The sequence below is a fragment of the Rhea americana genome, unplaced genomic scaffold (assembly GCF_003343005.1).
Source record: "Rhea americana isolate MKP2758 unplaced genomic scaffold, rheAme1 scaffold_275, whole genome shotgun sequence".
Lineage (NCBI taxonomy): Eukaryota > Metazoa > Chordata > Aves > Rheiformes > Rheidae > Rhea > Rhea americana.
Genome location: NW_028186396.1, coordinates 192,538 through 217,930, shown reverse-complemented (window position 1 = coordinate 217,930; position 25,393 = coordinate 192,538). Strand labels below are relative to the sequence as shown.

The 25,393-nt window shown below is 36.9% G+C and overlaps 1 protein-coding gene across 1 annotated transcript in view; it reads right to left on the bottom strand.

Moving 5' to 3' along the window:
* Positions 1-22,496, bottom strand: part of ESR1 (estrogen receptor 1) — a 181,333-nt gene extending 158,837 nt beyond the window's left edge. The window contains exon 1 of the mRNA XM_085308427.1: positions 22,436-22,496. Within this exon, the coding sequence (XP_085164553.1) occupies positions 22,436-22,496 (61 nt within the window). The remainder of the gene's footprint in view (positions 1-22,435) is intronic.
* Between the last annotated feature and the right edge of the window lie 2,897 nt (positions 22,497-25,393).

The window sequence follows — 25,393 nt, the reverse complement described above, 5'->3', positions numbered from 1 at the left end:
AAAAGGAACCAACAGGGGCAGCTAGGAGAATTAAATCCTTAKAAGTGCCAAGGAAGCTACTTGAGGACACCATTACAGAAGTCCACAGCCTGTTAAAAAAGACTTGAGAAAGTACAGTGGGAAGTCAGCAGGGAAAGGGAGGTAGAATAGAAGCCAGAAGGCAACTTTGCAGAAGATGGAGTTGTGTCTAAATGAAAAAAAAAAAAAAACAGAAAGGTTGATGAGCTCTGGCAGATAAATGTAAGCAGGTCAAATAACAGTCCAAAGAACAGCTGAAGAACAAAAACTAATATTTCATTTTTTTCTTGAAACACATTAGGAGCAGGAAGCCTGTCAAAGTGTCTGTGGGGCCAAGTGAAGATCAGGGCACAAAAAGAGTGAGTACAGCAAAAGTGCAATCCTTTGAAGTAGGGTGTGGAAGTAACTAGGGAGTTTTCAMATAAAACCAGAACTTTATTAATGACAGTCTCAGTAGAAGATCTATCTGAAGTTTAGRTGACTATAGAATATGATATAGAAAGATTTGACAGAATAAACACTAACAAATCGCCAGAAGCACTTGGTATCCACATAAGATCTAAAGAAACTCTAGAATGAGATAACTATATTATAATAATTCTCAAAACTACCTTTGTACATTAAGATTGGAGAGTCAAATATGATGACAACTTTTAAAAAATATTCTGGGAAGCTGTACGCCTTACAGGCAAATTAATAGAACATATAAGAATAAAATTAAAAGGGATATCTGCATAAATATGATGTACTCAATAAATATCAGGCTGGTCTTTGTTACGGAAGATTTGCCGTATTAATTTCCTGTCATTCTTTGATCAAGCTCACAATGACAGTTTTCAAAAGCCTTTTACTGAAGACTCTTGCCAAAGCCATGAAAACTGCTGAATGCCTTTACAAAATTGAGTGACTGGTCAACAGTTAGGAAATTAAGTTCTGTATAAATAAAGATGAAGAGATGCACATGAGGAAAAGCAATCCTAAATTCCCATATACAATATCACAGTGTAGGGTGCAATTCTGACTACTTCTTCCTAAGCAGGATGCAGAAGGAYAGAAAAGGTTCAAAACACAAGGATGACCGGAGATCCGGATGTATAAGGAATGTTCCTCCAGTATGAAGAATGAACGATAAGATAAACTGAGACTGCAATCTGAAAGGGAGGAAGTTTGAGGAAGAAGAATAGAGGTCAACCAAATCATAAATGACATGGAGAAACTGGGTGGGTTTTGACTGTTTACTCTCTTCCCAAATGAAGCGAGGTTCAAAACAGTAGAAGCAAGGTTCAAAACAAACAGTTCATAAAATAGAGTGTTCCTTGTCAAAGGATRCTGCGGATGCTAAAAACTTACCTGGATTCAAGGGGACACAAGACAAACTTAGAAGAGAAATCCACTGCAGACTACTAAATACACAAAACCTCCATCTAGCTCAAGGAAAAATTAACTAAACTAACTGAAAATAGGATGAGTATTAGAGGGAGTATACATGCATGACTTCCCTCTTGCCCTGTTCTTATTTTTCCCCAGGAGGAACAGGGCATTGGGCTAAAGGGAAGAGGAAACACATGCTCAATATCACTTTGAGCTTCCCCACAATGCCTGAAGCTGGATTCTAGTGCATGTAGAGAGAGGGTCTCTGAACACATCTTTGACCTATCCAGTAGATCTTATCCCATAGCCTCAGATCACTGCTGTATGCCCTGATGAGCCTGTACCATTCATAATGAGCAAACAGACCAGGTCTGTCCAGGTTCTGCACAGTCCTAGTGGAAAACAGGAAAGAGGAAGAGGGCAGCAGTATCTCCCTCTTCAGCAGCACTTCATCAGAGAGAGCAGACTCTAGATTCAGTACATCATCTTGGAACATTAGCATGCAAATATCATCATATGCAGAAAACCACTCTACCTCTATAGGTATTTATGCAACCCCTGTCAAGCACAAGTGTTTGGAGAAAAGAGAGAGAAACTCGCTCTAATAAACCTGATTATTTACTCCAAGCACACTGAAGATTTTGCAGTCATGATACACATGAAATRGTTACCCTCTGCTGCATACTATAGTTCTTACCACTTCATTCATCTATACGTTTAGCTCTTACAAACATTATTATTTGATTTAAAATGCAAGTAATTTGACTTCATTTTAGGAAGTCTTCTGACATTGCCTGTAATTAAGGTTGTGCAACAGTTCTTTTTATATTTTCAGTGGCTTATAGMAGTTTGGACTGAAATTAATTGCTATGATTTGTGTGCTGTGCACAAGCTAATTTTTTTTCTGGAGAATCTGAGATGTTCCCAAGGACAATGCTAAGGGAAACCCATCATTTTGCCTGCATTAAAAAATTCAGTGACCTGTTATTGACCATCTCATGCAATTCTGTACTTTGCAGCAGAGATCAAAACCATAGCAAAGCCTGATCTTTGTGTCAGGAAGGTCCCTGACTTCTCTGTGAAATTCCACTTCAGTTTGGCCAAGTTATGTAGTTCTTATCAGAGAAAATCTCTCAACCTCAGAGAAAAATTATTCTAGAATCTCATTCCCCACACATTTTTAAAATGTTATCTTATTTCATATTATCTTTCGTCTCAGTTGTTCTAGCATTCTTTTAGCTTAAATAGCACTTAATGATTATAGTTCTTGATGCACAAAATTCAGTCATCTCCTTTCTTACTTCTTCTAAACACCTTTGAAATTATAGGTTATACGTTTTTTGCTCATTCTCTTGTTCAAATTAGTTTTCTGAACAAAGCTAAATAGGATTCTACACAATATTCCAAGTGAATAAATCCATTTATTATTGATGAAATCTATTTCCTTCATCTAGAAAATCTACTATCACAAAAAAAGTAATCAGGTTAGTCTGGCACAATCTACTTTTGATAAATCAGAGTTTCATTTTAATTCATTTTCTCTTAACCACCTCTCTTTTATTCCTCTTTCCATCAAATGCATTCTAAAGCACAGCATGTAACTGAAGCCATGTTGTAGTTAACCACTCACTGTTTTCCTATATTCCTATATTGCAATATAATTGCAATATTTACAACTTGCTATATGATAAAAATATCAGGCTTGGAATAACAAGAATAATTTCTCTCTAATTATCTGATTCTCCCAATTTAAGTATACTCAGCTGAGTTTTGATTTCACCTTCCTTTGGTCATCCATATCCATATTTATGGATAGGGAAATTCTTAGTTCATATGTACTTAATACATACTTAATATATTACATACTTAAATACATTATAAAACATAGCTATTTTTTTCAGTTTTCCTGCCTGTGTTATCAGTTCTTATTGAAAACCCAAAGAGGGTTTTTCTATTCATATTTAAATTATTTTCAGTGACATCTTCACCTTCAGAACACCTAACCAAAGAAATCATGTCTGATTTACAGAGGAGGTGAGAACTTAAAATTACCACTTATGCCTCAGTTTCAGATTTGTATACATAAAGTGCTTTAAAATGCTAAGTCCTAAGAAAAATAAGGTCTAAAATGTCTCTAAATCCTACTAATATTGGTTGTCTATTTTTATYTCATCTGTTTTTGTTTTAGTTCACCATCTCTAAATTAGAAATAATACTGYCCTCTTGGCCTCGGTGATTTTAGAATTGTGTGTTATATTAAACCARAGATGAAAAAAGGACTTTCCTATACATTACATAATAACGATGAAATACGGAATACTTCATCAGTTATGCATCTTGTATTCTGTGCCTGAAGAAGAAATATTATGATAAGAAATGTCATGCAATCATGTAATGACAACTTGATCATATATACTATGCATACACAACAAACTTAAATTAAGGCTTCCATAGCAGTTCTTAAAAATTTTGCAGTCTTCATGCTTGTTCTTTGATGTTAGGTATTTGTCTAGTGAAGATGTCACTGATAAGTTAGTTAAAAGTATCTCTCTCATTAGCAGCATTAAGGCATCAAGTATATTTATCTATGCCTACTTTAAATTTGATATTCTAAAATACAGTTTCACAGCCGAGAAAATACTTTAATGTAAATGTAGGAAACACATGGTTTCCCAGGCAACTTGCTGGAACGTGTGCCAACAGACATTGTCTGACACACTAAGAAGTGTTGTGATATCTGCCAATAAATATTAAMTAGGATGAAAAAACAATCTTCCTTATTCTTATACACAACAGCATTCCAAAAATAAATGTAGAGAGGAAAGAGGAAGGCAAGCAATGTTTATAGGGTAACCGCAACAAACACTATTCTTTTCAAAATGTCTTCAAAACTTCCTCTTGACTTGCAGTGTTAAAAAAAAAAAAAATCTGGTAGCTCCTTCTTAATCACAAGCCACTCCTTCAACTCCTTCAACTGGGGCAGAAGAACTGTCTGTGGGGTGTACGGTTTTCTGATCCAGGAGTAAAGAAAACATATACACACTTTTTTTTTTTTTTGACTAGTTTCCTGATCTGGATTACAGTACAATTCAATAGACAGTGTGCCAGCACTACTAAAGGGGTGACACAGTAAATCTGTGAGAATCACTGTCAGTACGGCATGCATATGTCAACTCAGCCTTAATATCAAACCCTTCATAATGTGAAACCACTGCCTTACTTATTTTTCCTGCAATATCAAAATTCACATACCTCATCCATGGTCTTACTGGTTGGAATTAATTCATTTTTAAACATGTAAATTAATTTTAGTATTTTAAAGRCTATTCTTATTAGCAACCAAAATATTTTCCCTTTTATTATTTTTAAATATAAATTCAATTCCAATTCCCACCCCCGCACCTAAAATAATTTTCTTATAAATGTGAAAGGCCTTCAAAGTCTGTATAGGTCCCTTTGAAACAAACTTAAACATCATAAAAGCTTTTATGTAAATACAGATGTATACACACAGGTGYACACACAGAGATGCAGACACACACATGCACACAAAACTAGCACACGCTATATGTGTCTGCAGTCATGGTTCACTTGCAAGTCGGAGACAGGACCGATAYCTGCATTTTATTCTACACTGCTGGCAGTGGGAAATAAATTATTTTACCGACCRTTGGAAAGCAGTTTACCTGATTTGCAGAAAGGTTATTAAAATATTAATAGAACAAGCATTCATAAATTACAATAAAACRGTAATTAAAACCTACAGTCTAGGATTTAATTTGTACAGTCTCARATAACCACTTCTGGGAAAACATTGTGGTGTTGAAAAACCTTGGCCCAGGGCTTACTTCCCACAAACCATCTGTCTAATCAATTATTAGTTYATCAGAGATTCTAACACACAAAGAAAAACAGATTTGATATGATCTCTGTGAATTTACTGATGTCTCCTTTGCACTCAGGCTATATGAACATTCACGTACACTGTGTTATCAGTTTATKAAAAACTGATTAGACTCATACATTTCCTTCCTGCTTATATATATCTGAATGATTAGCGTAGAAGAAAAAGAATAGCAATTTTCTGACTAATTAAACTGCTTTTGAGAATATGTATTTGAAYTAATTTAATCTTGCATAGTATTTAAATGGAAGAAAACTTGTTTTCAAATAGTAAATCTTCAACTGAGAAAGTTATTTTTTCAAAATCACCCCAGTGCAAAAACATATGTAAGTATATATTTCTTTAAGTGGGTTGTATATGGGAAATAAAATGCCTGCCCCCCACTTCAAACCATACTGCATGTCCTTGCTCTTTAACAAAGGAAATCACATTATCAGGGTAAGGTTCATCATCTCCCAGGGCTGAGCTCCTTTTATCCATTCACTCACTCAGATTGTAAGATTCACATATATAGACAATAACAGAAATCCAAGGACCTATGTGAAGTCTAGTCAAAACATGCACGCATACACACTGCTTCTGCCACGGAAAGAATTTACCTAAGAAACAAAACATCTAGAATGCAGAACAACTGTAAAATATACAGTAAGTTTTATGAGGCTTCTGCGGCGACTACTAAACTTACATAGATTATAATGCATATACCTATAGCACCCCCTGGCCTCCAAAATTAAGGGAATTGTTGCAAAAATAAATTTAAGCTTGTTACAGAGAATTTCTAAAGAGAGAAATGAGAGAACTGTGAACTGTCATTGAGCGGGTTTTTTTGTTACATAGTTTTTCCACAGATGCAAAGTGATTTCTCTAGAGATAGCAAACTATAATATACGATTGTACAAAATATAAGGAGGAGACATCCTTCATCAAGTCCAGAGATAGAGATGCTACTATATACAGATGACTATATTTTTCTACATTCTTAATTGTAACTAMAGTTGCAGTAACAACTATGAAGAAGACAAATGAAAGATTTGTAGATCAACCTGATATGGAATATTTAGGAAAACAGAAGAAATAGTGGTATTGAAAACCTAAATGCTTTGTCRAGTAAATTTCATTTCTGATTGAATCACAGTAAGACTACAGAAAACATTGCTATTTTTCCATCAGTAAAAGATGTTGCTACRGGGACCTAGACAAACGAACAGGCAACAGCAGGGAAAAAACAAGYAAGGATGGTTGGAAAGAAAAATTTTCAGTGAAAATTTCAGTATTTGAAAATGAAAATGAAATGAAAATGTTCAGAAAAACTGTACAGCAAGTGCTCTCATCTGTGGAGAATTTTGATACAGAAACTTTTTTTCAAATAACTTTAAGTCCTTTAAAACTAACTGAAGGCATATTGTAAAAATATGCAAGTGTTTATCTGTGAATAAAACAACTGGGCCCAGTAGTACTCAGACAGCAATAGTTTGCATTACTATAATGCCATCAGCGTGAACATTTAAAGAATCTATCAATATTCGTTAAGTAAGGTTTGTATAACAGCTATCTAGCGCTACCCCTGCCTAAGTAAGAAAAAACACGGCAATGAGGAATGTCCAGGTTTTTTGACTTTAGTATTTTCACCTGCTATCTTAAGGAGATTTCTATTATAAAATTATTGTTCATATACACAAACCAATAAATTGTCACTGTTTATGTTCCAGATTCCTTTTGGTAGAACCTAAGCCAGAAGATGTTCTCCTGGAGCACTCTGAATGCTCTCCTACAAATAAAGGGTAGCCCTGATTACAGGGCCAGACTAGAGTTATTCCAAAGCAAAATCCTCTGAAACACCGACAGTACAGAGGTCAGGTTCCTCAGCACCAGCTGTCCTGCCTTATAGACCTGCTGCTATTCTGCTTCACTCCTTGTTAATGCAGGACGTCCACAGTGTGTAAGGATGAGCCTATGCTCTTTGCTTCTGGACTAATCCCTACTTGTGGCCAAAAGAAAACATGAATTGTTTGTTTGAACTAAAATAACCAAACTATCCAGATCACACTATACCAAGGACCTGTCTTTTTAATCAGTATTTTGTCCACTGTAAACTTGAGTGATGGTTTGATATTCTTCCCCAAATATAACAACTTTTTTTTTCATTTGTTGAAATATTTGCAATTTTTCTACTTCCTCCCCTCTCCGAAGTGAAGAGCTATGTCTTCCATTTGTCCCTTTCTGTACTCTCACCGTTTCTAATTTTCCAGTTCTGGCAGGTTTACATAGAGGTAAGAAATAAAACAAAGACAGCATGTCTCTCTTGGGCCAGATTTTATAAGCACTCAGACTCTTTACACTCAACAATACTATGTCTCCAGTCACCTTTAGAAGAAACAAGTTGCTACTGAATTAATGAATAATTCAGTTAAAATACTAAGCCTCCTTATTTGCCCATATATATATATACATACATACAAATACATATATATATATATATATATATATATATAAGCTGATGTGCTCATGAATCAAATTTCTGCTATGAGAAAGAAGGGATCTTTGTTTGTAAAGGAAAGAATGAAGGCTTCCTCTTTATACACCTCTGACCTTCGGTGTCACCAGGAGAGCGTGCACAGGCGCAGCAATAGCATGCCAATTTAAAATCTGTGAAAGGTACTAAACGAGTGACACTGTCCACCTTTCCCACTTCCCCAACCACCAGGGAATTGCCTATGTCTGTTTTTCTAATAGTTCATGTAACAACTGTTAGGTCTACAAAAGTATCTGTGCGAAGTCTGAAGCCTGATTCTGCAGGAGTAGCAATCATAGTGATTGAGTCACTGAGTTTAGAAACACTTGCCTGAACTAGTCTTTAATATTTGCCCAGCTCATAGGGTTTTGCTGAACAAGCTATACTGAAATCACTCTAAGGTGCAAGAGCAACCTTTTAGTCACATAAGTAAAACATATAGAAACCTACACTAAATTAATATATCCAAGGAACACAGCAGTTTGAGTATACCTTTTCAGAGCAAAAGCAAAATACACTTTCAGGTCTGAAATAAAAGATGTATCAGAGTAGGGGGAGAGAGAAGCAAGCAGTACCTCTTAAAATGAACTTCTTGATATATGATATTATCTTTGTGATAATGTCACATTCATTTTATATATATGAATATTTTTATATGAATATACATAAATATGAATATACTTATTATAGAATGAAAACCTAAGTCTTTCTCAATATTTGGTCAGACTCAGAGAAGTCTGCAGTTTTTCTCCAAAGAAAAAATGTCACTTCAAAGATAATTACACACATCACAGCTTTGTGTTTGCTTTCTTTGACACAGATTTTATGGCAGTTAGACTTACTTTGAAGTGAGAATAAGCTGCAGAAATTTAGGGCTGTTAAATCTAGCTGAATTCTCCCTTCAACTTCTTTGTTCAATCTGAAAATACTTCTGTAATCAAAACTACCTCTGAACCATGAAATAAACTGAAATTTCCTGAGCCACTTAAGATTGGGGGGAAAATTCAGATGCTTTTTCATCATCTGAGAAATCTGAATATTTTAAAAATATTCTGGTCATGCTCCTCCTCCCTGCTCAAGACAGCTTATGCAAACCTTCCCACCACTAATATTTGCTGCAGAGCTGGTAGCTGCACACCTCAGGGAGACCTCTGAATGGCCTGTGCCACCAAGAGCCCCTGTCACTGGAAGGAGTAAGGACCTTCCATGAAGGAGTCAGGGAGCAGCATGCATGCAGAGCAGAAAGTGAAGTTGAGGGTGGCAACTCATGACAACACCACCAGCTAAGAAGCTGCAGAGAGAATGCAAGGATAGTGCAGAGGCTAGAATCTGGAGGGAAAAAGAACGAAAAGATAAAACAGATAATGACAGAAGAAAATAAGCGAAAGGGAAAAAGTGCTGACTGTCAGTATTATGGTCATCAGCCAAGAGACTAAACGTTAAGAGCTTCCTCTGAACCATGCATCTAGTGCGGCAGCTGCAAACTCACATTCAAGAAGAATAGCATGGAAACACGTATCTGACACTGCTCCAGTCTGGGCATTACAACTGACTACAGCAAAGCTGAATATGCCTTCTGGCCTAGGCAAAGCTCAAGCGTGCTCTGGCAGGGGATTTGTAYGCCAGCATTAGTAGCAGTGTTAAATTCCTCCTTTACTTCACCCTGCCTCCAGGGGAAAGAAAACTTTTTTGTCAGGCAGCATTGCTTCAGGTTTTCTTCACAAGCATTTGCTATGTTACATTCTGCAGAAGGAAAGAGCTTGCCAGCAGTCTGCAAGAAATCCTTCATTGGGATGGAGGAGGCCGTATGTCTTGATTAGGCTGTGCATCACATTACCTTATAAACTAACCCACAGGGCAAAAATAAAACAAAACACAACACACTGGGGAAGTGTCTTTACCTCACAGACTGAAACATCTGTATCAACTAAGGCAATGAAGTTTTTTGTTGAAATGCGTGCCCTCAGCAGAACTGCACATCAGCTTTCCTGCTCGGGTTGCCAAGCAAAAGTGAAGACAATTGCTGAGAGCAAACAAGCATGTCCTTTTGTAACTATTTTATTTTAATCTATGACTCCCAAAGCCGACTAACATCCTCTGAAGCTAGCTGGCAATTTGGAGAGATCTTGCTATTTGAATTTAACAGCCCATCTAGGATGAACAGAGCAGTTCTGTTATGAGGCAGAGAGGAAGGGATTGAAGAAGTAGGGATGGGAAAGGAGAAGCAAAAGGAGGAATGAGAGGAGAACAAAGGGAAGGAAAAGAAACTGTCACCAGCTAGCAAATAAGGTCAATGCTCTTGTTTACCAAAAGAGGGTAAGGTTCATGGCTTCAAGTTCATTAATCTCAATGATTTTCCAAGAATCTATAAACTCTGACAATGCAGAACCATGAGTGCATTTTGTGTATTAGCTTTTCATTTCACTGGTAATATTCCTCCATGCCCCCATCAACTGCTTTTTTAGGACAGCAGCATCAACAGTTCCATGAAGGGGAATAGATCAAGGAAACATCAATCACTGTATCTACATAGTTTTCTTAATTACAGTATTATAACCCAGGAGTTAGACTAGAAAGAAGGACAAGAAAGAAAGAAAGAAAAAAGCATTAATTATTGCATTCCTAATCTTTCTTGATGTACATATCACTTCAAAGTATAGTCATTTTTTTCAATACAATAGGCTGGTTTTAATACTAATAAGACACTGTAAATGAATACAGTGCCCAGAATAGTAACTTTGATAACATAACTCTAACTCATTCTTCAGAGCCAGAAACTGTGAGGAGAGATGGAAAAGAACGAAAAGGGAGGGCTAGGGAGAGAAGCCAAGAAGGGAAATTGCATGAGAGATGTGGGATGTGTAGACAAGGTAAGGAAATAATATAAAAAGAAGAGTGAAGGATAAGAAAGTGAAAAGCAAGATAAAAGTGCTAATAAAAAAGGCAACAGGGACTGTGGCCTACGTCCAGAAAAGCTCTTATGTTTTTAACAAGTATATTATTAAATATATGAGGAACACCACAAATAAAGTTAATAATATGCTTTGCAAGACTGAGGAATTAAAAAACTGAGAAGAAAAGAATAGTAACAAATGAAAGAGCAATAAAGAAAGAAAGAAGGCCAGCAGAAGACCACAGTGAGTGCTTCTTTTTGAGGAATATATCCTAGTAATGAATCTTTGAGTAGTCTAAAGATCATACACAATAATTTCTCAATTCAAAAATGGCTGGACCAAACCAAGGGAAATTCCTTATCATTTGACCAAAAAAAGAGTGTCGATCATTTAATTACAGTGTCTATAATCACATGGATGCAAATGATAGAAATTGGATGGCAATAATGTGTAAAYAGCATCAATTACAAACAAGTTATGTACACATACATACCCCTTCTTCTTTAAAAGGGACAAATTCACAGACCTGAAAACATCTAAGTTAGCACTTAGAGATAGCACTTTCCCAGAAAATACAAACAGAATTTGAAAAACCTTTTTTTACATATACATTACTAGCTGTTGAAAAAACTACAATTCAACAAAATACCATTGTTCAAGGAAAAAAAAGGGGAGAAAATCAAATTTGGTTAGAGACTGAACAACAAGTGAAAAATTATAAATTCAGTAATAGTCCGAGGTAATAAAACTTTAGATTGTCAAATCATAATTGTAAGCTTAAGTATCTGCAGGGAATATATTCCTAAAGTGAACCAAGTATGAGACACTACTTCAAGAATTCTAGAAAATTAAAAACTGAAACAAAGTGACATAAAAAGAAGACTATGGGCAGTAGTTAAGGAAATGAAGGCAGTTTCCTAAAATATTTAGGAGAAGAAAGCAATCCTGCTATTAGCACCAGACTATTTTCAGGTAAATCATTCCCAGGTGAGAGTTCTTAGGCAAAACATTGGTATTCTCAATAAGAGCAATGAGAAAAAAAAAMCACCACAGGAGCATTCATATCCTTCATTAAATCTGTTTTTGTTCTGGAGGAGAAGCCAGATGATACTGTACTACTCTCCATTCTTGTAACAATTCACAAGAATGTTAACCAGCAATTACTGATATTAAATTTTTTCATCTACCATGTCCAAAAAATTTCCTGAAAGATTTACGAGAGCTGGCCAATGACTCCTCTGCACATTAATTATGATTTCAATAAATCCTGAAACAGTCTGACAATTTGATTAAGGTAAAAATATGAAACAAAATAAATTATCACATATTAAAGAAACATCGACCCTCCAAGCATGTCCTACTGGGGTTCCACAGAGATGTATAGAAAATGCAATGTTTGGAGGAATAATATGCCTTTAATGATAGAAAAAATTTGTTTTATAACCTGCCCTCAGGCAAACAGCAAAATTTCCACCRTAGTTAAGTATACGAGCATACCTAGGAACAAAAAATTCAAGCCATTCGCTGGACAGAGCGCTCTGACTGAGGAGAAGCAACTTACAAAGATTTGGAGTAGGGGCAGTCAGCTAACACCAGCTGTCAGCGTTACCCCGTGGCCATGGGGCCACAATAGTCCTCATGCATGTTGCTCAGTCAGGAAATAACGAAAAGAGAGTCACATTTGCCTCTACTTCTCATTAATGCAACGTCTACAGGGTAATACATATAAAGACCAGAAATAAATAGCACATTTTAACAGTACAGATAATTGGCCATTAGAAAACTACTCTATGCTTCTCAGAAAAGAGGACTTCTTTTTCCTAAGCCACATATACTTTCAAAAATAAAATAATTCAGAGAGGTCTTATAGGTTGTGCTACACAGGAAGTCAGCCCAGGTTATCAGAATAGTTCTTTTCAAGTACGTAATCTCTGAAAACAAGTTTGCAAAGGGCTTGCGCCCATATTGTGAAAATTCTCCATAATGCCAATGCTACAGAAGAAACGACATGTTGCATGGTATGTCTCTTGAAAGTCCTCACTCCATACAGATGCCAAGAGAAACCAGAGCCAAGGGGAGAAGAACTTGTTTGAGGTAGACTGCAGCACACAAAGACATGAAGAATCTAAACGGTACCAAGGCTGAGGGCTGTCTAATTGATGGTGAGGCTTTTCCGGCTCCTTCAGATGGCCACAAGCACACGAGGAAGAAGTGGAGTTCTTTCTACTCTGCCTATACATTCTTCAAATACACAGAATCTCTGCTGCAGCATATCAAATTCAGTAACTTGGACACCACATAAAGCAGAAAGATATTGTCAGATTGGAAGGTATTCAGAAAAGAAGAAAAGATCTGAGCTAGTAATATATCAGCAATTAATAAAATAAAATCACTAGGGCATATTTAGCTGGCATATTTTAGAACATAATATATTAATAGAATATAACACAGGAGATGCATAATACAGCACAACTTAAGAAGGTATATTTAGAATGAATGAAGAAACAGAAAATGTAGCTGTCAAAAAATTTACTTGGTAGAGGGATATTCAGCTATATAACATTATTTTAGGGAAGAAGAGGAAGAAGTTTTTGAAAAGCTAGAGTACTAGCTAGAATACATTTTAAAAGCTAGCATATTAAAACAATCCAGCTCTGAGAGGAACAGCCAGTATGCCCATGCTATTCCTGATTTCTTTGAGAAGGCTGTAGCTGATGATTGGCTATATATTCCAAAACTTCAGAGTCAAATCAYGTTGGTAGACTTCAACTGCTCCCATATTGATCTGTCACATTAGGGCACAACKGCAAAACGAAACCTTCAGACACGGTAAAAGAATGCTTCAAGGAGCAGCTAAATGGGCAACACACAAGATAAGCAGACACTAATTTGATTGTCCTCTGTGTGAAGGACCTAGTGCAAAATGTTGCTACCAAAGAGCAAACATATAAGGGCAGTCATAATGTACTTAAATCTATGTATGGATACTGTATCCTACAGTATCTATGTAGGAGCAAGCAAAGCCAATAAATCCCCTAAAATACTATTTGATTAGAAAAATATGAATTGCATAGAAATAAAGGAGTTGTTAGAAAGGATCTACCAACTGTGCAGACAGAAGAGCAAAATGCTTGTAGGTAGTGCACAGAATAAACTGAGTGATACAGAACAAACATAGGCAAAAGCAACACAGCTAACTTCCAATATAGGAAGGTTATCTGAAGTAGTTCTTGAAGTTCTTGTCTTTAGGACAATTGAAGAGAGAATAAAAATCTGGCAGATTAAATATAAAAATGCAATAGGACAGGCCAAAAAGCCTGAGAAGTAACTTGCAGGCTTTGTTGTTGTTGTTTGTTTTAAGTACAGTAAATCAGGAAGTTTGCCAGAGTGTCTGCAGGGTTGACACGTAAAGGTATAAAAGGAGCACTGAGAGAAGGTAAGCCTATGGCAGGCAAATTAAATGAAGTTCTGCATCCATGCTCATAATGAGGACCTTAAGAGAAATTCATACAACAGAACCTTTCTTAAGGGGTGCTGTTGAAGGATCTGTCTGAAACGAAAGCATCAGTAAAAGAGGTTATAGAAGAACCAACAAAGAGAATAAAAAGTCGCCAGAACCACCTCGTATTCACATAGGAGTTTTAGAAGAACTCAAGGGTGACATTCTCAGTATCAGAAGACAGGAAGGAGGCAAAATGGGATGCCAATTTTCAAAAAGGATTCAGGAAAGAAAGAGGAAGGGAGCGGTAAATCTAAGGTAGCTAAGAATTGGTGCCCAGATATCTCCCTATCAGGCAAACTGACAAAAACTGCCACCAAGAACACAATTAGATCATCTATAAATACAAYGTTTGAAGAGTCATCATGGAAGCTTCTGTAAAAAGAAGTTGATTTGGAGTCAATACAAATGTGGAAGGAAATAATTAAATTTATTTGGATTTCCATAAGTAGTGCAGCAAGCTCCAAGGATACTCAGAGAAAGTGAGATGCTATAGAAGGGTCCCCATGGAGTTAAATAATTGGCTAAAAAATAGGACATAAAGGCAAGCACTAATGATTAGGGGKTTTTTTCAGTGGAGGGAGGTCATGAGGGAAGTCTTTTTATTTGTACCAGTGCTATTTAATATATTTGCAAGTGAYCTGGAAAAGGGGAATAACAGTTGGGCAACAAAGTTCTCTGATGGTAGAAGTTAGGATAGTAAAGCTAAGGGCCAATGGCAACGAACTGTAAAAAGACTTTACAACATTAAATGACTAGATGATAAATTGAATTGCAGCTGCAATTCAATAAAGTTCTGAAGAGTGGAGAACATATTAAACAAATGGAGGCTAAAAACTTGGCTTATGTAGATTTAAAAAAAACAAAGATGAGAGGGAATCGGACTACTATCTCTATAAATGCAACATTGGGCATAAACACCAAGGGGTGAAAGATGTATTTAAGCCAAAGGAAAAAAGCTGGCAGAATAATAATTCACTGAAAACAAATTTAGGATGGAAATTACAAGACTCCAAATTGTCAGAGGAGTGAAGCTCTAGATCAGCCTGTCCATAAGAGAAAGGAAAAACAGCCAAACTAGGGTTTAAGACGAATGTGGATAAGCACTGTGAACAAATTACACAATCTGGTTGCTATGACAGCTCAGTACTGAGTTAGCTGCCCAACTTGGATTGGATTCAATAAGCTAAACTAAAGCAGAAACTTACCAGCATGTAGCCGATGCACGGTGACTTGTATTTTTGGAGGAGTACGTCATAGTGCATTACCTACACAAAAATAAATTTCCGCTTAATGCCATAGGAAATTTCTGCTTCTCCCTTTAGATTGAGAGGACGCAGAAAGCCTTGGAGATAACTAACGGTAACTCAGTCATGTGCACAACCCTTCTATCACTAGAGATATAATTAGATATAAGGTATTTTTCTGAGAGAGAAAGAATGTTCCGCTTTTATCAAAAATGCCTGCTTTTCTCTTTGGTTATGTTTCTATGACAGCAGCGATGGCTTTACGTGTAGAGATACAGGGGCCCGAATGAAGGCCTGGTCTTTTGCAAGCAGTGGTTTGACTAGCTGAAGCAGATTCAGTGCTGAAACAAATCAGTGCTTGGTTAGTTGGCTGGCACAAAGAAGGCCATCAGTTAACGAAACCAAGTTGTGTCTATGCTACCATTTTTGATCAGTGCCAGAGTAAGGTTTTGAAGCGATTCCCCCAATGTCGGGTTGGTTTGGTTTGCCGAGCACTTGGGGAGCAGGTAAGCTAGATTCCTCTGGGGGCAAATTAAGCTAGAATCTGTGCTCCAAAGGCATACCAAGGACACTTCAGCCCCTGATGGGGACATGACGGTTTGAACCCACAACTGGTCCGTTGCACAGTCTCAAACCACGCGCGTGACAGGGCCCAGCCCGCTCTGCAGGGGCAGCCACGTGCCGCTGCCAACCAGCCGGGACACCCGGCCCCCACTCCCCCGCCGCAGAGCTTCCAGGCTCACAGGGCGCCAGACACCGGCGGCTGCAAACTCACCCGGGAGGGACAGGACAGCACCACAAACAGGCCCCATCCTATGCTAATATCCAAGCAGGAGGCATTTTCCCCTCAAACAGTCCACCGTTTGCTAAAATAGAGCACCCCGGTTATTTTACAGCGGCAGCAGGTTGGGTTGAAGGGCTTTATAAGAACGGACAACTGATAGCGGCTCATTTCATAACGCATACACTTCCCAAGCATAAAAATTCTGCCTGGAATATAACGAATTGTCCAGTGTTTTCTCTGGGTTTCAGCCATCTCATTTACCAAAGATCAAAATTTGCTTCGTGGTTTGTCTTATTTGCCTCAGTTTCATCCTTTAGGGAAGAAAAATCAATTTTTACTACTTACGTTTCTCCTCCCTTAAAAAAATCACAACTGACTCACCACCTGTTCATAAAGTTTCTTATTTGAGTCTCTCTTGACTCAGCTTTATCTAGTATTTTTCAGTACATCCTTCGTGTTGCTAGGTTTCAAGAGAGAAGACATAAGAGAAGAAAACAACTCAATATTTTTTTAAAAAATAGCCCTTTGTCTTGTGACAAAATAAAGTATGAAAGTAATCTTCTATCACATATGTGCCAACCTTCCCAACATTTTTTTTTCTAAATTACTCTTTTGTTGTTTGTGATATATACAAAACTGTGCCACTGAGCAACAGGGAATGCTTTATCAAGAGGAAGATTACCTAAACAAATCAGGTGTTAATGAAATAATTATGATTTCATAAGATTCACGTGCCATGTAATTGTAAAATTGCATTTATGTGATGCCATTAATGTCTGCCTGCTTTAAAGAGTATGTGTGTGTGCACATGTTTGTGTGCAAACATATGTGTGTGATCAGTCATTATATATGGAAACATCATCAAATGCAGTCATGTCTGCTGCAAAAGAGCTGCTTGACAGGAAACAGTAACATATGCAACAGTTTAGGACAAGAGGCAAATACATCCAAAACGTATCCAGTTCAAATTGCAGGATGAATTTAGGCTGACAAAATAGAACAGTCACACTGGCTGAGACAGAAATATATCACTCCTTACTCTTGTGAAATGTGCCATCAGCTCTCTAATAACCATGTGAAATCAAGACTGCAGTACTACTTTCATATCCAAAAGCAAGATGTCAACGCCTGAACTGAAAAAGCCCTCCAGACAAAACCAGAGGTAGTTAATGCAAGCAGAAGCAGAATGATTTCTTGAGACAGTAGGGATGTGGTGTGGCACCGGCTGTGGGTATATTCATGTAGTGAGCAGTGGTATAGTCTGAGATCTATGGTATTTTTCAAAGGAATAACCAGGTTAATGATTTATAACAATATAGCAAGGTGAGCCCACAAATACTGAGTCCATTACCTCAAAATTGGTGATACTGATAGAATGAGACCCAGCTATGAAACACTTATTTACACTATGAAAAAACCCTCCGTGATCTTTTTTACAAAACTATATCTGTTTTTTTGTATCTCTACTTGAAGAACTTTCAAGGTAAAAGTATAAAGCAGTTGACCTAGAGTCATCCACAAACTTTCAGAGACCAGACAACATCCAAAGCAGATTCTAGTTCTCTCTGGGTTTGGATGTCAAGACAACAGCTTTGAAAAAAAATGGCAAATTCAAATCGTAGCAATTTTGGCTTCACGATGTGCTTAGCTGCCATACAAGATATAAGACTGAAGCAGAGAGTTAAGATAGTCCACAGACTATCTGGACAGATCTGGCCTGTGACTGTTCATGCAGAACGCGCTCCTGTGCTATTGAAAGCCGTAACAATTGTGAATGAAATCTATTTGGATTTTAGTAAACACAAAACTACTATTTTTATACAGAAATCTAATTGGATTCCAAAAAATAAAATGTTTTAAACATATCTATGTAATTCTAGACTTACTTCTTCATAGATTTTTCTTCTTCAGTGATTCATTTTTTTTTAAGACAGTCAACCACTTGATAAAGGATATTTTTCTTAACAGTAGGTTTTTTCACCAAGATAAYTAGTAAAATTTTCACACTAGTACAAATATAGACTAACCCCCACAAAAATATACTTTTGAAAAATAAGATTGTTACTTAAAAAAAAATCACTTTTATCATTTAGACTTCAGTGTCTTAAATGGAGAACTGATAAAAGTCTGTCCTTTTATTTGTTGATCTACCTTCTGYAGTAAATAATGGTAACAACAGAAACTATTGGAGAAAAAACAAGATAGCAGAAACAACCCAAATTATAGCTCCAGAGAATTAGAAATGAAATTACTTAAGTAAACTTAGGACCATAAAGAAAAAGGGGGGTTTTCCAGATCAAAGAGATCTGCAAATCTGAAAAGTTATAATATGYAAGTGTTTGCCAAAAATAAATAAATAAATCTTGTAGAGCTTAATAGCTTGTATTTTTAAAAAAATCTTATCATCYAGTTTTATTTTCTTCCTCAGACTAGTTTCCAGCATGAGCCGAATGTTCCATATGAAAACTGAGCTGTTACAGATACTGGCTCTGCAGAATGTGTTATTTTTTTCCTAAAATGAATAAAGAGGATCACAGTATATTTGCAGAAATCAAATGCTCATATCCTTCAACAGAAAAGTACAGCATGAATTTCTTTCACATTCATCTGCAGCGTTGCTCTCCAAAAAGGGGGGGAAAAAAAGTGAAACAATTTGGTGAAAAAAAAAAAATATGGTCATATTTTTAAGCTGTGCCTGATTCAGAACAAAATAGTGAGTTTAAATTCCAGTAACACTATTTAGCAGTAATGGAAATGAGATTCTGAGTCACGGAGTGTAATCCTTGCTACCGAGCCTTTGCCTCCCATAACCTGTTTTATAAACTCACTGCACTTCTTATAAACAGGGACATGTCTTATAGCCTACACCTTCCTTTGGAAAACTGAACCATACTGCACTGATGAAAAGCAATCATCCATGAGATTCTCCATTTCCCACTCCAGTTTGAATTCATTCACARTAATACCAACTTGGTTTTGTGTCAACAGTGTCATTGAGGGAAAGTATTTAGGTCTCATCAAGCTAAACAATATTTAAGCAAAATCATCACCTACACCACTATGGCAGAAAAGATAACAATCACCTTCCCTAAACATAAGTCACGTTATTACCATTTGGTATTTTAATTTAAAATTCRTGTTTATATGTCAATGTGAGTGGAATTAAATGAACTGTCTATGCTTTAATTTTTGGCAAGTACATTTTACTTTTTTTGTGTATGTGTCTCTATATACACGTGTGTGTGTAAATACATATATAGAGAGAAACATAAAACCATTTAAAACTTTGTTTTCACATTTTACTGTTCTTGTTYGTTTATTTATTGCCAAATCATCTCATGTTTCCCTGCATCAGTCACAAGACTGCTAGAGTACAACTCCATTTACATTATATGGGTTTGGGGCTTAAAATTTTCTGCAGCCACTAAAGACTTCCATGGCATTTGCTTCTTCACTTCCTTTCACACATCTTGGCATTTGTTTTGCAAGCTCTTGTATCACTTCCTCAGTTTCCAGAGGTTCCTTACTACAGTAAGATACTGCGTTCAAGTACAGCGATAAGACATTTATAAGAAGCTAGCGCACATGGGCTCTGACCCTCCWCTTCCTATTTATGCTTTTCCTGTAGTAGTCTCATCCTTTATTTTCCTCATTCTCTTTCTGCCAACGTCTTGCTGCCATCTCCAGAGTTATCTCCACCACCCTGGAATTGCTTCCAGACAGTAAAGCTTACGGTCATGAARAGCTAGAGAGAAATGGCTACGTTCATTTCTCCATGGTTCCTCCCTGCTCTGCRTGTTGCACAGCAGTGCCCAAGGAGACAGCGCACCGAAGAAATGGGATAAGAATCTGCTGCCCAGAGGATCAAGAGTAGCTTTGAACAGCCAGGATGAAGAGGGGAAAAGGAAACCCTGTTCACTGCTTGCAGCTGCTTATAAGTGACATGTCAGATGGCTTGCGCGAGACAGTGCCAGCAAGACATACGTGGCCATCACTCCAAAGGAATGATTAATGACGGACTCGAGRCAGCAAAATGATCAGGTCTAAAGTACGAGAGTGTCATTCTAAGATTCAGATCAACATGCGACTTGTGATCTCCCCTCAAGTTAAAAACATTGTCCRCCCCTCCAAATTGCGGGGGGAGTTTTTCACAGAATCACAGAGTGGCTGAGGTTGGAGAGGACCCCTGGAGAGCACCTGGCCTAACTCCTGCTCAGAGCAGGGCCACAGCCCATTGGGTTAAAAAAAGAATAAAGAAGTTTTTTCTTATGTTTAAGAAATATAGAAGACCGTTAAGCAAGAATAAACCAGTAYACAAAAAAACCCAAGAAAAGTGATAAGGCAGATCCTCTAGTTTAATTCATTGTATTTTCCTGGTTGTGATTTCTCTGATTATCACAGAAAAAATGGCACATCTGTCAGTCTGGGGGGTCGTGCTCACAAGCCCTAGTGCTAAACAGCAGGAGGCATCACAGATTCCAGCTCTGAAGGTAATGTCTCAAAATTCCAGTTATGGGCAGGCTGGACTTGACAAAGCCTTGACGCAAAGCTAGCTATGTCAAACTGAATTAGAATTTGCTCTATCATGTTATGAACAAGCATKTTTTTAAGGCAGTGTAAACGGTCTCCTCTCATGCCCATGCAATACTTTATCAACCAACAGAACAGTTTAAACTTTTAAACAAAAATTCCAGTAAGATTGGCTCCTAAATTTGAGAAGATGGCTGTTTATTTCTAATTCGTTTCGGTACCTGGAGTCAGGTATTTACACCTGGATGCTGTTGTGCTTCTGACACTGCAGGAGGGAGTAGGAATATTTAAGTTGCAGCAATTCAACCAACACATAATCCTGAACACAGAATTTTCTTTCTTCACCTATGACAAAGGGAGGAACTGGATTGAAAAAACAACATACCTCACTGCTACTCTTTCTACTTCAATAAATTCATTAAGTGAAATTTCTCTACTCACAATCGACTTTTAGCAAAAATATCAGAAAGGTTTCAAGCAGACATGTCTTTCACCTAATCCCTGCTGATTATGGCATATATCAGCAACACACACAAAAAATAAAAGACGTGCAATGATAGCCCCTGCACCTATTGGCGATGCAACTTGAGGTCCAATCTACAGGCTGAGAAGGGAAACCAAAATATTCCAACTTATTTCACTGGGTCTGTTTCACAAACACTTGTTCTCAAACTGTATACAAATTCCAAGATTTTTGTAAGAAGCAAACATGTATCACATACTGTTCCCAATTTAAAACAGATCTTTGAAAATGAAATGTAAATGTAATGTAATGTCTACAAAGACAGCATCTCTAATTTGAAAAAATGAAATACAAAAGGAAAAACAAGGTATTTRTATCTATCTATAGAGGAGAAGGGGTTTTGGAAAGTCATATTTATCCAAGAAAAAAAAAAAAAGTAGGTCCACTAAACAAAAACACTACTCACTAGTAATTACCAGGTAAGTTTTGCCTATTGAGTTTACACACTGTCTCAAAAAAAAACGGACAGGCGAGACACTGACATTGCGCCAGGAACAGCCTCGGAGATGGGAAGAAGACGACCAATCTCAACAAGCACATGCTGTAAGTATCAGACGCTGTAATTACGACCCAGTAGCAGCCGAGATCGCCGTACAGTATTGCTGTTCATTCGTGAGCTCCCCCGCACGCGGCGCGCTGCCGCCTGGATGCGCCTGCCTTTTAATTGAGTTCGTTTAATTGCTCGGCGCCAGCCAACCGGCCGGGACGTGATCATGTGATTTCAAATCAGTTTGTTTACTGTTGTCTCCCTACCTAAGGGATCGATTTTGGCTGAGGGAGCGATTCTTCCTGGACTGCAAGCTAGGATTTTTGACACCATCTGTAACACAAATTGAACAAAGTACTGCTACGCTTGAAATATTCCCTATTAAACTTAAACTGGAGTTTAGGCAACCCTTGGAGCGCAGTTGTTTTGTTTTCTGCTGCTTTTTGAGGCTTCTCAACTACATTGCAGAATACAGGAAAAAAGGAACATAGTAAGGAAAAGTAACGTCAGAAAAAGAGGAAAAATCCCAAAACAAACCAAAAAACCCTTCTAAACATTTCCATGGGCATTACTAGGTGTGCCCAGCAAATTTGGGGGTAAAAGCAGCATTTTAAAGTGAGTGTGAGGGACAGAAACTGAAAAAATCCAAGAGTTTTTTTCACTTACATTTATCCAAGAAGGTTGTTGCCATTACTTCTGCAGGGCTCTCACTGGCTGGGAAGATCATGTGACCCAGGGAACTAAAATAGAAAAGTCTCAGTAGCGAGGAAACTGAACCAGAAGCGCATTTGCAAGAAAACACATATCACAGGCAGAATATCACGCGCTTTACTAGCAAAAGGTGATAAATTTAGAAGCAAATCTGTCATGTATGGAAAAATGGACGATGCCTTGAACCTTACAGCCACCGGTATCTGTCGCCTTTTCAACGCATGGGAAATGTTTTTGCTATAAATCTCAGCTCATGTCAGTTTGTAACTAAACCTGGTAACTGCGCTAATAAATCTCAAAAAATTACCAGACCTTGAAAGAAAATATGATCTAGAAAATTTAAAAATAAACTTCCACCGCCAGAATCTTTTTCATCTTCAGACTGCAGTTTTTATAGTTGTTTGTATCAAGAAAGGAAGCAACTTTTGAAAAAGCATATGTTCTTAACATAATTGGGAGAGCTGTAAGCACTTACTTTGGAAAACTATTTTCAATTCTTTTACAAATACAAAATACAGTTGCAGATCTGCAGACTGTTGGAACATGCACTATAAATCTGTAAGTTATAAACAAAGAGCAGGTTCAAAGAATCCGATGCAAAAGCTGTACAGATTGATTAGTGGCCAAATGCAAGTCCCATGTAATGATATAATGTTGTCTGATTTTGAGGTTGCTGTTTAGTTATCCTAGTCAGCAGAGCATAAATTCTACTTTTTTWAAAGCTTTTAGAAAATAAAATTCCAGCTTAGTACTGTTGTTTGGATTATAGGAAATATGCACATTAACTTTTGTAACAGTAACTTTTTCACCATTTACCAGTTTAGTTTAAAGTAGGTTACTCTGGTTTTATGTTTATTAAATGTCAAGCATCTCCTTGTCACTAATGCATGTCTTGACAGTTATTGTAGAGGGAGGTTTTACTGAAAAATGTAGACAGCAATATGAAGGAGATTGTGATAAAGGAAGAAGAGAAATATGCTGTAATACGCTAACAGAACAAAGGCAGCAAAGAATTTATTATTCTAATCCTTTAATGGAATCACCCCCATCTTGCAAAATATTGAAACTCCCTGCCTTTCAAAGCAAATGGCTCATAAGGGCTTTTGGATAAAAACAAAAGGTAGAAAACAAAGCAAAATCCTTCACAGCAGACTCCCACAGTACACACACACACACACACTTATTTGTATGTGTAAAATTAAAGAATATTTTCAACTAAGATACTTTGATTTTACATAACCATTATCTATCTTATTCTACAGGATATCTCAAGACTTAAACTGGACATTTCACAAACGAGACAGCATTCCCCCTAATCACGGTAGCATGAAAAGGCTGGTCTTATCTTCCCTATTCTTATTAGAAGTTGTGAAAGGAAACATGAATATTGACTTGAAGTGATAGAATAGAAAAATACATATGAGCTGCTATCATTATTTGAACATAAAGGAAAACTTTTCAAAGTTACAAAGTCTGAAATATTATTAATTTTATGTTTTTCTTGAGCAAGTACATTTTTAAATCTGCAGTTCATATCAGTGTGTATCACCTCATACACTATCAGGTACCCGTTTTTATCACTGTGGTCTCAAGAAAAGTTTTAAGTAACTTGAATTTTGCCATTTAGCAGATCATGTGGCAAAACTGAAGTCAACGAAGGTTTTCTGTTGATTACAAGAAGAGTATTGGGGTGCTGAAATTGGTACACTTTATGTAATTTATGTACTGTTCATTGATTTAAAGGGTCTATATGAAAAATCATTTCTTGGATCAATTTTAAATGTAACACTGGTGTACCTAAGCATATCTTAGAGAAGGTCTAGATAGGTGTAAATTAAAGCCTTGTCAGAGTATTCTCACTGCATGTCCCACATACACTACAAATCATCTCAGCAACCCTTTTGCAGCCAAACATGTATCTTGGTGTAGATATTCTGTTATATTTTCTCACATTTCATTTTTCAGATTGAAATTATGAAGGCTGTAAAACAGAGGAGGAGGCCTAAACATACTAGAATATAAAACTAGCTAGTTAGTGAGATGGAAAAGTAATTATAAGCAAAACAAACCTACAAAGACAATGAATCAAATAACTACAGGAAAGTCAATGCAGGGAAAGAAACACCCCCTTCAGGGGAAAAGTGTGGCATGAAAGCAGTACATCATATCTCAGACAGAAGAGAGAACCTTAGATTAAAAACAGAAAGTCAGTAAATGCTGGGGTCTAGTACAAGGTGAGCAATAYTAGAATCAGAGTACAACATCTGTTTAAACAGCTGCAAGCATTCACCTGTGGCTTTAGGTCTGTGTTATTCTACACACCTATTTCYCCTAGCTGTATTAACACTCAACATAGCCATGTTTATCCCTGCCCTGATAGTATATTTCTATGATCAAAAATCAGTTCTGAACCTATTGAAGAATGCTATTAAAATTAAATACTATACGGAATAATTTTACTGATTTAAGTCACTAGAATCATTCTTTCTGGAAAAGAGTCAAAAACATRTTCTTATTTTACTCCTTTACTGGCCAACTTAATTCTTGAGGTAGCAGAAACCAGTAATTTTTTTCAAGCTGTACTTGTAAGTTCAACTTACTTCCCTAGTTATAACTAGATTGAACCCCTTTTGTAAGAGTCTCATTTATAAATTAATAAAATACTTGCAAGCAAAATAGAAAGGCCAGCAGGCTAGTTCAGATATAAACACAATATTTTGACCCCTTTTAATTCACAATACTAATATGTCCTCAAAGAAGTTTCTCCATCAGCTTTAAAAAACTACTATCACYGAGTTTCTCTATGTCCTAAAAGGAACAATTTTCAGTAAAATCTTTAGGAAATTTCAGCAAAAATGTGCAAAAATAGATTAATAATCTGTTCATCTTTCTTTATGTACTCAAATTAGCCCA